This window comes from Melospiza melodia, unplaced genomic scaffold (assembly GCF_035770615.1).
Source record: "Melospiza melodia melodia isolate bMelMel2 unplaced genomic scaffold, bMelMel2.pri scaffold_51, whole genome shotgun sequence".
Classification (NCBI taxonomy): domain Eukaryota; kingdom Metazoa; phylum Chordata; class Aves; order Passeriformes; family Passerellidae; genus Melospiza; species Melospiza melodia.
Window position 1 is genome coordinate 3,558,231 of NW_026948797.1, and position 13,953 is coordinate 3,572,183.

The window sequence follows — 13,953 nt, forward strand, 5'->3', positions numbered from 1 at the left end:
TGGGCTGGAAAGCACCTTAAAGTTCATCTTGGTCCATTCCCTGCCATGGGCAGGGACAAACCCTGATGAATCCAATCCTGTTTTCAGACCATGGAAACCATTGTCTCTCCTCCAACCAGAGGCAGAAATTATACCACCTCTGTGTCCAGCCTGGGATAATTTTTCCCTAATTGCTGGTGCAATCCCAGGAACAAAAAGGGAGGGACTTGTAAGTATGTTTGTTGTAGCGACAGCCTTTGTGCTCCTGGAGAAGCCCTTTGGCTCTCCTCAGGGAGGAGTCACTGCTGGGAGCGACTTTGGATTGGGGTGACTCCGAGGGATTGGGGTGACTCCGAGGGAAGTCAGTGCCTTTTCAACAGCACTTCAGGTCACTTTTACAACTCCCTGAATGTTTAACCACCGCTCAAACCATGTCCCCACCCAAGCAGTGACAAGCCCGTGCTGGCAGCATTGTGACATTCCATTGTGACATTCCGCCTGTCACTGCTGGTACTGGATGTCTTCAGCCTTTACCAGCTCAGAATGGAACATGGGAGAAATGGGATGAGTCACCCCAAGCACAGGCTGTGGTTGGCCAGGGATGTGATTCAAGGTCTCCTGAGCAAGAGGTCAAACCACAGCAGGAGTTTGGGGATCAAAATTTACCCAAATACTCTGCTTTTGGGGAGGGGTGTGGTTTGGTGGAGCATGGGGGGAAAGGTCTCTTCCCATGGTCTCAGTTACCTTTTGGAGATGCCTTAAGAGCAATCCATGGATCCTTGATGAGTGCAGACAGTAGGAAAAGCTGCAGGGCTGGGTCCAAAATAATGTACACCAAGGAATTAACTCCAAATTATTTGGAGGGGTGATGACTGTTCTTCCTTCTCCCACACCAACCATGGTAGGATGCTCCTAAAGTACCTGGAGTGTGCACAAAGAGTGTCCTGGGAGCTCCAGCTGTGGCAGCCCCAGCTGGGGCCACCTCGGTAGACAGGATGGGCAGTTGTGTGGTCAGGCACAGTGGCCAGGGAGAGGTGGGATAGCTGGGGAACATCCCAAATTGCCTAACTCCAGCATGGAAAGGCTTTAGGAAGAGAAGAAGGAAGGGAAGAGTCTCCTAAAATCTACAGAGTCTGAAAGTCTGCTCAGACCTGGTGGGGACAATGGTGGAACAACAATCTCTGCCACGTCCAGGGATCCTGCAGGACATATAGGAGGATCCAGGGGCTGCCTCTTTCTCTCTGCTAGGAGTAGGCTCGTTCCCAGGGCTGTCACCAGACACCCCAAATGTGTCACTGTCATTTTGCACCCAACGTCCCTTCAGCCTCCCTGGTGAGACCCTCCTTGTTCTGCAAAAGTCACAAACTCCCCACATTTTTGGAGACAGAGGGGCGAGAGGAGACCCGGTTGCCCCTTCACCTGAGTTCCTTTAAATTCAGACTTCAAAGGGCAGGAGAAAGTCAGGAAATGTTTTCAGATCTCATCAGAAGATGAGACTTGTTACGACATGAAACTCTTTGGTTAGGGAGAAAACCACACCAAGTTTCTGCCTCTTATGTTTATTGGGGGATGGCACATGCCAAGGAGAAAGGCTTAAGCAAACACACGTGATTGTTCCCATGGTCCCAAGGAAAAGGTGAACCCTGAGTAAAAATAAACATTTTACAACAGCACGAGTGAAACTTCTGGGGGAGCAAACTAAAAAGTCAGTTGGGTGAGAAACATCTTCAGCCAAGGCACCAGGAGGAAATTCCTGTTTTGGAGCTCGAGCTGCGGCTGATGAGTGACATTGATTAAAGTTGCACCACGGCTGGATCCAGCACAAGAGCCTGAGAGAAGCCAAGGCTCCCCTGCACACTCGGAGCTGCGCTCGGATCCATCCCCACTCCTGCCTGTGGTCGGGCACCTCTTGCTTGGAGGGTGCTGGGCTCATCACAGCCAGGTTTGGGGATCCCATGAATGGGCAGGTCCCGCTCCCAAAGGAGAGCTGGGCACCTTGATGTCCAGCACAAGGGATTGAGCTGTTCTTGGCTGCTGTTGGGAATCTCAGTCCTTACCAGGTGGTCACTGGGGGGTCATCGTGCAGTTCGCTCCCTTTCTCCTCCGGCTGCCGCAGTCAGGGGGTTGATCCCTTTCCTATGCCCTCCTGGTGGGGCCACTGTTCTTCAGGATGGAGCCAGATCCCCCCACCACCACCGAGTTAGATCCCCCACCCAGGGAGCAAAATCCACCCCCAGAACCAAATCCACCCCCACCCAGGCTGAAGCATAAACCAGCACCGCCCGTGTTGCAGCTGCCTTTCCCGCTTCCAAAGCCAATTCCTCCTCCTCCAAGGCACAGTCCGCTGCCATATCCACCTCCCACGGAGCTGCTGCCGCCCACCACGGCTGCAGAGAGGAACAAAAGGCACCAGGTTACCTCTGATGCCACAAAGAAGTTTGGGAGCACCAGTCCCAGCCCACCACACTCCTGTGGGAACAGTACTTACAGATGCTGACAGAGCTCTGGCATTCTCCAGACATCCTGCAAGGAAACGAGATGGAGTGTCAAATCCAGCCAGAGCATCTGGAGGGGTTCAACTCCACGAAGTCAGGATTGGTCCACTGTCACAGCCACAGGACCATGGTCCACGGCTCATAACAACACCGTTAATGTTTATGAAGATGATGGTACACATTTTTCCCATTGACTGATCAGGATACACTGGAGTTCTGGCTGTATCCCACCCACCTGCACTCCTCGCCCTCCAGCAGCTTCCTGTAGGTCGCAATCTCCACGTCCAGGGCCAGTTTGACGTTCATGAGCTCCTGGTACTCCCGGAGCTGCCGGGCCATGTCAGCCTTGGCTTTCTGCAGGGCTGTCTCCAGCTCGGCCAGTTTATCCCTGGCATCCTTGAGAGCCACCTCCCCGCGCTGCTCTGCATCCGCAATCGACGTCTGAATGGTCTCACACTGGAGGGCAAGGCATGGGGGGGATGAGTAGGGTGGGAGCAGCCAGTGAGAGATGCAGCCATAATCCCAGAGCAGAGAAACATGTAATGGTTTGGGTTGGACAGGACCTTGAAGATGATCTGGAGCATGCACAGGAACACCTTCCACTATCCCACGTTGCTCCAAGCCATGTCCTACCTGGCCTTGGACACTTCCATGGATGGAGCATCCATAACTTCTCTGGGCAACATGTGCCAGAGCCACTCAGGCTCAGCTATTCCCAGGTCCCTCCCACACCCAACAATTCCCACCACACATTTTTCCCTTCAGGGAAGTTTCAAAAGGCATGACCAAGAGGTCCTCCCCATTGCTCCAAAAACATAACCCCCACCTGCTTCTTCACACTGTCGATCTCAGCCCGGATCCTCTGGATCATGCGGTTGAGCTCTGAGATCTCGGTCTTGGTGTCCTTGAGGCTGTCTCCATGCTTGCCTGCGGTTGCCTGCAGCTCCTCATACTGGTGGGATGAAGCAGGAGGAGCATGTTGAGTCCATTGTAACCTCACAGCTGCTCCCACATCACCACAGGGAAGCCAAGGAGAGCAAATCGGTGCCAGGTCCACTCTGGATGGGCCAGCACCAGCAATGTTCCAGATCTTGCCATGGCCTGAGCTGCCACCAGTAGCAGCTCTCCCATCCTCTTGGACACTGGAGAGCCCCAGCAGAGTGTGCGACCCTCACCTTGCACCGGTACCAGGACTCAGCCTCCAGCCGGCTGCGGTTGGCGATCTCCTCGTACTGCGCCTTCACCTCGGCGATGATGCTGTCCAGGTCCAGGCTCCGGTTGTTGTCCATGGACAGCACCACCGAGGTGTCGGACACCGTCTTCTGCATCTGGGCCAGCTCCTGCAGGTGATGCCCAACCCGGATTTAGCCCTTCCAGAGCTTCCTTATGGTGCCACAACTCTCCCCCATCCCAGTGCCCCACTGTACTCACGGCCTCGTAAAGACACTTGAGGAAGTTGATCTCATCCGACAGAGAATCCAGTTTACCCTGGAGTTCCACTTTGGCCATGTAGACTCCATCCACGTCCTGCAGCAGAGATGGGATGAGAAAACCAGCTCAGCACACACCAGTTAATCTAAAATTTCATGGAATCATGGAACAGTCTGAGTTGGAAGGAAATTAAATGCAATTCCACCTCCTTCCATGGACAGGGACACCTTCCACTCTCCCAGGCTGCTCCAAGTCCCGTCCAGCCTGGCCTGGGACACTTCCAGGAGTCAGGCAGCCACAGCTTCTCCCCACCCTCACAGGGAAGAATCCCTGTCCAATATCCCATCTATCCCTGTCCTCTGGCAGTGGGAAGCCATTCCCTGTGTCCTGTCACCCCAGGCCATTGTCCAAAGTCCCTCTCCAGCTCTCCTGGCGTCCTTTTAGGTGAAAGCAAGGACTTGACCTTCTTCAGGAGCACAAATTCATTCTCAGCCGCCGTCCTTTTGTTTATCTCTTCCTCGTACCTGTGGATGGGAAGGAGGGAGATGGAATCAGGCTGCTTGTTTTGGCTCCGGCTCAGGCTAATGAACATTGTTGGCCTCAGACTCATAAACCCAGCAAAAATAGATCTGCCATAAGGGAGATTTATGGACAGGGAATTGCACTTCGCCTTTCAGGACAAGCCCTGGCTCCTGCACTTCCAGCACCTGGGTGAGGAAAGCCTGGAAAGAGGAATTCTGGCTCTGCTAAAGGGAGTCGTGGTGCTTGCAGCCACTCCAAGCTCCTTCTGCAAGATCCAAGAACCTTCAGCTCCTCACAGGTATCATGGAATCGCCTGATTTGGAAGGGGCTCAGAGGGATCATCGATATCAGATCCTGATCCTGCCCAAGACACCCCAGAATCCCAAATGGACTCAAATTTTCCAGATGCTTGTCTCCATATATAAAGTCAATTTTCACTCAGCAGCCTCTGGTAGATCCCAGGTCTTGTGGATTCCCATGATTCCCAGACTTCTTTGCCGAATGTTTTTTGTAATTCCTCAAGTGAATTCCTTTCTCCAGTCTTTGTTCTATTTTTTCAAACTGGACACATTTTATGTTCATATTTATAGACTAAAATAAATTATATATTATAATAACTAACAGCAGGAAATATTTTTTTTTTTACTTCTTGTCAGCCTTCCACAGAAACCAGAAACCCTCAAATCCTGAATGATATTATGTGAAAGAATCATGAGGAAATCCATAAGGAAATTAGAGCTGGGTTTAGCAACTCATTAATGAATTAAATCATAATGTCACTGATTCTTAAGGAATTCCTTCTTGAAGAAGACAAAAAGTGGAGGATCCTCCTTCAGGAAGAAACACAATTCAAGCAATATATTGAAAAAATCTGAGAAAAGTTGAGAAATACCTTGAAAAAGCACCACTTTTCATCCAAACTCACTTTTCCCAAAACATTTTACATTTTCTAACCATCGGGAAAAAAAAATCAATATTGATAATTATTATCAATATTTCTCCTTTTTTTCACTGTTTGAAGTGAGTTTTTCTCTCTGATTATTCACCACCAGACACCTCAAGCAACCTACTTTGTCTTGAAGTCCTCCACCATGTCCTGGAAGCTCTTCAGCTCTGTGTCCAGCTGGTGCTTCTCACTGGAGAGACAATCCAGCTGCTTCCTCAGCCCACTGATGTAGGTCTCAAAGAAAGGGTCCAGGTTCCTGCCCCCCGTTCCTGCACCGCCCTGTTCCTGCAGCAGCTTCCACTTGGTCTCCAGGACTCGGTTCTGCTGCTCCAGGAACCGGACCTGAACAGGTGGGGAAAGAGTCAGATTCTCCCTTCAAAACCCCAACTTTTTATTGATTATTTTTTTCCCCCATGTGCTTTCCATATTTTATTCCCGTTTAATGTGTGATAACTCCCCAGTCCTACAGGACAGGTAGGACCACAGTGAATGGGGCGAGTGGGCAAAAGGGGGTCACGTCCCCTTCCCAATTTTGGAGCCTCTAAATAGAAGAAACACAATGAACTTCATGGCTTTGGCATCTTCTTGTTCAAAATAGCCAAAAGAGTCCCAACACCTTCAAAATAGACCAAAACAGCCAAAAAGTCCAATTGTTTCCTTAAAAAAGCCTAAATCACTATGCATCCCATCTTCTCCTTAAAAAGAGTCCAAAACACCCCAAATCCCAACATCTCCATGAAAATATTTAAAAAAAAAAATTGCACCTCCTGCTTTAAAATAGCTCAAGTCACCTAAAGTCACATAATCTTCTTAAAAGAAGTCTAAAGCACCCAAAATCCCATTAAAAATAGCCCCAAACACCCAAAAAACTTCACCTGCTCCTTCAAAGCAGCCCAATGTTCCCCATAAAATAGCCCATTTTCCCCTTAAAAACAGCTCTGAACACCTTCAGTTTATGGTGATCTGGGCAACTGCAGCTCTGGGTGCCCCTGGATGAGCATCTCCTGGTCATTCCCACCCTCAAGAGCCCATCCTGGAGTGAAGCCCCTCCAAACCTTGTCGATGAAGGAGGCAAATTTGTCATTGAGTTTCTTGATCTCCTCCCGCTCCTGTGTCCGAACCTTCTGGATCTCGGGGTCAATCTCGAGATTGAGGGGGGCCAGCAGGCTCTGGTTGATGGTCACCTCCCTGATGCCGCCCGGGGGGCATGGGGGGTAGCCCTGGCCCCCCATCCCACCGTCAAATCCTCCACCAAAGCCACTGCCAAGGCCTCCACCAAAGCCCCCTGCACCATAGCCACCCCCAAATCCTGCTCCGGCCCCAAAGCCGAAGCCTCCTTGGCCACCAAAGCCTCTGCAGGCACCAGCAGCCCCCCCAAATCCTCCCAAGGAGGTGCTTTTACTGCCCCCCAGGGAATAGAGGCTCCTGCTGCTGAAGCCGCCCGCAGCTCCCCGGCATCCTCCACGGGGCACGGCGCCAAACGTGACCTTGCTCTTGCCCCCGAAGCACACGGAGCTGGAGCTGAACCCCTTGCCAAGAGCGCAGGACTGGCGAGACATGGTGAAGGGTCCCCAAAGTTCTGAGCACAAAGCTGAGGCTGGGGCTTGAGAGGCGAGAGAAGCCAAGTCTGTGGGAGCAGCTGCTGGGTGCCCCTTTTTATGGGCACAGGGAGTTGGTCGGTGCCAGGGGGGAGTGGAGATGTCACCTTTTGGGGATTGTTTCATTCTCTTCATTGTTTTCAGGTTTGAAAGGACGCCCTCCTCACTTTGGCACAACCATGACCTGCCTGCAAACACTCCCCAGAGTGCAAAGAAAAACAAAAGTATTGTTGGTGTTGGAGGCGAACTCCAACCCAAATTCCCTGGGCCGTGGCCAAAGCCCCGTGAACTCTCTGATGTATCGCACCCTCGAGGGAAACCCTTGTTTTAGCTAAATCTGTCACTTTCGGCCTGACTCCAGGGGCTGGGTTCACTGAATTCCAACAAAAACCCAGGCTCCCAGGCACACCCTCAGATGCACTCAGTTTCAACCTCCTGCTCCGAGGAGGGGTGATGTGGGTTGTCCAAAGAGTTTCACAACTGGGAGCATTAGTGTTGGGCAGGGTTCTAAAACTACTTTTATGTCAATATGTGATTTTAAAACCTTCTTAAACCTTCTGAAGCATTTTGAAGTCATTCCGGATTCCTCTGAGTGACGAGTTGAGCTGGGCGGGACACACTGGGATTTGCAGAGACTGAAATATCCCAATATATGTGTTGGGCACACCCCAGCAGGATCAAGACTGTTCCCTGACCCACAACTTTGACAGGGGCTCACATCCCTCCTCTGAGGAATCTTCCAGGGATTTTGTGATGTTTCCTGAGGGTCCCTGTGGATCTCCAGTCCCTCCACAGCACATAGTATTCAGCAAAGCCACTCCCAGCCTACCCCATTGTTAAAACAACACAATTTAATTGCTTAATTGCTTTAAATTTCTATTTAAATGAGGTGTTGAGCTGCGTCCATTGAAGATCCCGGTTTATCCCACTGTTAAAACAAATAAAAAGCCTCAAAACTTCCCCCAACCCCACACTGCCAATAAAATCCAGCTCTGGATTATCCCGTCTATTGGGAGGGGCTTGTGGAACCAGTTTCAGCTCCAAGACTGTTCACCCCGGCTTTTTTTTTTCACTGAAAAGATGTAAATCTAGGTCTGGGTGCATGTCCCGGTGTTTCCTCCTGAATCTCACTGGGGATTCCTGAAGCCCCAGAATTTTCAGCCCCAGGGAATTTGCAGTGCAGGGAACGGGGAAGTTGATGCTCCCCTCGAACAATGCGTGTCCTGCATGCCCCAACCCCACCTGGAAACCCCCTCCCACCCTCCGGGGTTCCCCAGCTTTCCAGCTGGAGAAGAGAAGCGGTTTGAACTGGCGGAAGAAGGCGGCGGCTGCTTCTCCTCACCTTACGCAACCGGCAGATCAGCCCCAAAACCGAATGAACCTGTTGGAGCCCGGGCGGAGAGCATTCCTGCCAGGAGTTCCCAGGGTGGCTCCAGCGGCAGCTCCTGGCCCAGCTGCTGCCCTGCGGCCAGCCCAGCACTTGCCCAAGCAGCTGCCGGGCCAGCAAAGCCCTGCCCCACCCTGCCACCAAGGGGTGAAGACACCTCACTGGGACGTGGGATCAGTTCCCAAATCCCTCCTGAACTCCAAGGTGGAGCATCTCGGATGCTCCAGCACTTGCCGGGATAGGAATGCATCAGGAGCAAAGCTGAGGGTCCAAGGTTGGCCAGTGCCACCCAACCAGTGCTGGCCACCATCACCCACCCAATTCTGAGCAACATCACCAGCCAGCATTGGCCACCATCCACCCACCAGTGTTGGCCACCATCACCCACCTAACACACTGGCACCCATGGAGGGCCATCCCCCACTCAGTGTCGGCCACCCAATGTTGGACACCCACCCAATTCTGAGCAACATCACCAGCCAGCATTGGACACCATCCTCTGCTCAGTCTTGGCCACCATCACCCACCCAGCACCCCACCTCCCACCTTCCCCGTGTATCCCATGGGACCACCAGCACGGGTGCCCAGCAGTCCCAACCAGGGCAATGTGCAGCAGAACCAGAGCTCAGATCCAGCTGTTTTCACCCCAGAACCGTGCTGGGACGGGGTTCAACTGGGAAAACCTCAGATCCGGAAGCTCCTGGCTGCTCCGTTGGCAGCCACCGAGCTGGGAAATTGCAGGGCTGGGAGCAGGAGGGGTGGCGGCTGGAACAACAAGATGGATTCCCGGGAGATCAAAGCGGGTGTTGCGGAAGACGGGCGGCACCTGGCACTGCCGAGAGCCCTGGGATCCACGGCGGGAGCAGGGCTGGCAGCAGGAGCTCACAAGGAGCTCACAGCCCCCAGGGGCGGGCTGGCTCATTCCTGTTGTGGTGCCATTGGGGCCACCTGTCCTGCTGTCCCACTGTCACGGGGGGCATCCCACAGCATGCCCAGCCAGAGGGAAAGCCCATCTGAGCCCCAGCGCTGGGAAAGAGATCCCAGGGAAGGAGGATTGGGATCCCTGGGGAGGCAGCCCCAGGAAGGGGCACTCACTTGCAGCCCCCCGTGATCCCCATGAGGCGGTGAGGACCCTTCTGGGGGTCACAGCATGGGGGTGGGCCCCAGACACGGGCGGGGCTGACCCTGGGGGTCCCACAGGAATCCACGTGAATATGCCATGGGAATAAACACCCACTGGATACCCAGGTCCCCCTGTTTCTTCCCACATGTGGGGCAAACAAGGACACCAAAATGGGGTGAATTCAGTGTTAAAAGGGTCGGGACAGGTGCTCAAGGTGGGGGGGAATCCCGTGTTTTTGAGGGAAAACCATTGGGATGGGGGGGGTTGAACTCAGTAGGCCCCCCAGCTGCAGCATCACCCCGTCCCCAAATTCCTGAGGGTGGGAAAGAGGTGGGCTGCCCCCCAGGGTACCCCGGCATCCACCTCTCCCCCACCGTCCCCCGGCCCTTGGGATCCCAAACCCAGAACAGCCCCTAAAGGGCTGGAATGCGCCCCAAAGCCCAACCAGGGTCCCAAAAACGAGACCACACCCCGAGCCACCCCCCAGGCCCCCCTTCCTGGGGTTCCCCAGCTCTGGGGGCGCTGCACATCTCCCCCAGTTAAAAAGGCAACGCTGGCTCCAGACGTGCTGGGTCGGGGGGTGCAGAGCCCCGGGGGCTGCGGGGGATCGAGGGGAGGGCACGGGAGGAGGTTTGGGCTGCCGGGAGCAGAGGAGTGCAGGGGCGTGCGTGTGAAAGTACCGAGAGTTTGGGCGGCTCCTCCTGACGCTAATTACGCAGTTAATTGCCCGACAGGCCCCAGCTTGTCACTGCACCCCAAAACCCCACCCGGGTGGCAGCCGAGGGACCAACCCCTAATACAGGCAGGGATACCCCACTGTGGGGCAGAGACCCCCCCCAAACACACCCTGGACACGTCTGTGTGAGGAGGTGCCCACCTGAGCACCTGATTTTGGGGGTCCCCTCTGTGGAGAGGTGGGTTTTGGGGTGAAGGAGCCCATTCAGGACCTGGATCTGTGGGGGTTGAGTTTGAAGGGGGTCCCACAAAGACAGAGATGGGGGCTGAGGACTCCCTGATCCAGGAACATTTGAGGGGCAGGAAGTGTCTGTCTGAGCCCTCAGATTTTGGGGATCCCCTCCATGGGGAGGTGGGGTTGGAGGAGAAGAAGCCCATTCGTGGATTTGGGGGGGTCTGAGCTTGGATGGACTCTCAGGGGTGGAAATGGGGGTTCAGGTTCCCCAGCAGAAAAATCTGGGGGGAAACACAAACCCCCAAGCCCCCCAGGCCTGACCTCACCCTCAGACACAGGGGGACCCCCAAAGGGCAGGGTCCCCCACATTTCCTCCATCAGCCCTCACGAGGCCCCAGAACCGCCCCCAATGGTTCAGCACCCCCAAACCCCTCACCCCACTCCCCCATCCCAAGAGGAACCCAGGTGAGCCCAGAAGGAGCCGGGACACCCAAAGCTGTGAAACCCAAACACCCCGAGCTCGACCCCAGCCCCAGACACCGGAGGACTCCCATGTCCCCCAGCACCCCTCAAGGGCCCCCAGAATGGGCCCAAAGGGACCCCAGGGTCCGGGTCCCCTCTCCCGGCTCCCTCTCAATGCTCCGAAAGGCTCAGGGACCCCCCAGACCAAAGGGGCGCCCCCGGGCGGGTGAGTCACGGCCCCACCCATGGGCTGAGCTGGGTCAGGTCTCAGCCTGCCCCCCCCCCAGCCCTGGGGGAGCCCGAGGTCCTGGCGTGAACCCCCAGGGTGGGATCGGGGTCAGATCCTGCGGGGGGAGGGATCCCCGCGATGTCCCCGTGCCTCAGTTTCCCTCCCCGGGCACGTCCAGCGCCCGCAGCTCCAGTGCTGGCAGCTTTGGGTGATCGGGGGGGATCAAATCCCCCCGCCAGGACCCCGTGGGTGCCCCGGGACCCCCGAGGTCCCCCCGCAATGTCCCAGCGGGGCGGGGTGAGAGCCCTGCCCCCAGAGACCGCCCATGGCTGCCCCGTCCCTGATCCGGGGTGCCCCCGCGTGGGGAAGGGGGCGAAGCGAGCAGGGGGTGCTGGCACCGAGGGGGTCACGGGAGGGGCCCTCTCCCACCCCCCGGGGTCCAGACGGCGCCGAGGGTGACACGGGGTGAGAGCCCGGGGGTCCCACCGAGCCGCAGGGCTCCAGCTCCCCCCACAAACAATCCCTGCCTCAGTTTCCCTGCATGGGCCCCGTGACCCCCCAGTTTCCAACCAGGAGGAAATTGGTCCGTGGGGCTCAACCGCCACAGATCCCCCCCACACCCCCGAAGCCCCTGAGACCCCAGACCCCCCCGCTCGGCTGCACCCCCCACACCCCCCACAGCCCCCCATCTACTCCTAGACCACCGCAGACACCCCCAGACCCCCCCCGACCCCCAGCCTCCCCCAGACCCCGCAGCCCCCAACACCCAAACCCCCCCAGACCCACCCCCTGCCCCCCCCGGCACCTCCAGATCTACCCCAGACCCCCCCAGACCCCTCCCGACCCCCCCAAACCCATCAGGCTCCCCCCTAACCCCATCTGCCCCCAGATCCACCCCCCCCCCCACCGCCCCCCAGCCCCCAAATTCCCCGTGGAGCCGGACCCCCCATTCCGGAGCGGGGACCCCCCATTCCTAATGAGGACCCCCCCATTCCCAATGGGGACCTCCCCATTCCCGACTCACCCCGCCCGAAATTGGGGGGGGTTCCACCTCCCGGCTGCCCCAGCCCCGCCCGCGGCTCCATTCCCGCTCCTCTGCCGCCCTCCAGCGCCCGCGAACCCCAAAATCACCGGGCCGGGCGGGCCGGGGGGCTCTGAGGGCTGCGGGGAGACCCCAAACACCCCCAAGCCCTCCCCGCCCCAAAGAACCCCGTGAGCCCCCAAACCGGGCACGGGGGCAGAGGGGCAGGAAGGGGGTGCAGGGAGGTGACCCCAATTTAACCCCCCGGGGAAGGGGGGGGCACCGCTGATCGCCCCTTTTTTAAGGGTGGGGGGCAGTGTCAGCCCCCCCTCGAGCCAGCGCCCCCCTTCACCCCAAGGGCCCCCCCGAATCCCGGGGCCTCCGAGAGGACTCCCCAGATTTGAGGGGCTCGCGGTGGCTCTGAGGGAGCCCCCCCAGCTTGGGACCAGCCCTCCCCACCCTCCAAATCGGGGAAGGGTCCCCAAAACCCCTGGGGGGGAACTGGAGAGCCCCGAGGGCTCCGTGCGCTGCGGGACTGCAGCGCCTCCCCAGCTCCTTCGTTAATTAGATTGATTAATTAACCCTCTGCTGGCACGAATTACGGACACCGCGTGTCACCCCCCGGCCCGCGGATGGAACTGGGGGGGGGGGGGGGGGGGGCACCCCAAAACCTGCAAGGCCGCCAGACCCTGTGGCCACTGCCACCCCCCAAGCCATGGAGGGACCCCCGAATCTGCTGCCAGCCCCAAACCCTCCCGGGCACCGAGGGGTTAATGATTGATGGCCGGGGGGGGGGGGGGGGGGGGTCCCCTCCAGGGCGGCTCCGAGCCCCCCAAAACGGCTCTGAGCCCCCCAAAACATGGCCCGTGCCCCCAAAATCTCCACCGCCACCCGCCCAAACAGCCCAGGGCACCCCTTCGACACCCCCAAACCAACTGGGGGGGCCCCGGACCCCCAAACGAGGCCGCTGCCCCCCCCCCCCCCGCTGCTCCAGAATGGGGGGCAGGGGGCAGCGAGGGGTTTTGGGGTGCGGTGGCGCCCCGAGAGAAAAGGGCCCCACAAAGCCCCCCTAGAGGGACACGGGCACCCCAAAACAGACCCTGGTACCCCTGGATGAGCCCAGGAAGGGACCCAGGCACCCCAAAATGGATTCTGATGTCCCAGAGGGGGTCCTGGCACCCCAAAACAAGCCATGGCATTCCAAAACAGAGGCAGGCACCCCAAAACGAGCTCTGGGGGCCCAGGGTGGGTACTTGTACCCCCAAACTGACCCAAGTACCCTGGAAATGGTTCTGGCACCCCAGAGGGAATCCGGGAACCCCAAAACAGACCCCGGCACCCTGAGATGGGCCCTGGCACCCCCTGAGGGAAATGGCCACCCCCAAAAAAGCCCTGGCACTCCGAGGCAGATCCTGGAATCCCAGAAGGGACCACGGCCCCCCAAAACTGGGATGGGTCCTGGTGTGCCAAAACACTCCTAGGCAGCTTGGGATGGGCACAGACACCCTAAAACTGCTCTGGGCGTCCAAGAAAGGACCCAGGCACCCCAAAACAGGGACTGCTATCCCAAAACAAGTCCTGGCACCCCTGGAAGGGTCCTGATGCCCCAGGAGGGACCCCCAAACAGATATTGACAGCCCACGATGGGTCCTGGCACCCCAAAACACAGCCAGACATCCAAAAAGGGACCTGGGCACGTTGGCACGGTCACAGACACCCCAGGAGGGACCCAGGTGCCCCAGGACGAGTCCTGATACCCCAAAACAAACCCGGGCACCCACAGACGGGTTCTGGCACCCCAACACCGACCCGGGCACCCCAAGATAGATCCTGGCACCTGGGAGAGATCC

General features: G+C 57.2%; 1 protein-coding gene across 1 annotated transcript; it reads right to left on the minus strand.

The window, feature by feature from the left end:
• Window positions 1-1,575: 1,575 nt before the first annotated feature.
• Window positions 1,576-6,932, minus strand: LOC134413807 (keratin, type II cytoskeletal 4-like). Its single transcript, XM_063147854.1, has 9 exons — window positions 6,429-6,932; window positions 5,498-5,715; window positions 4,369-4,429; window positions 3,906-4,001; window positions 3,650-3,814; window positions 3,301-3,426; window positions 2,710-2,930; window positions 2,468-2,502; window positions 1,576-2,366 (listed from the first exon to the last, which is right to left on the minus strand). Exons 1-9 carry the CDS (start codon window positions 6,930-6,932, stop codon window positions 2,116-2,118), a joined length of 1,677 nt encoding a protein of 558 aa, XP_063003924.1. The 3' UTR covers window positions 1,576-2,115.
• Window positions 6,933-13,953: the final 7,021 nt, after the last annotated feature.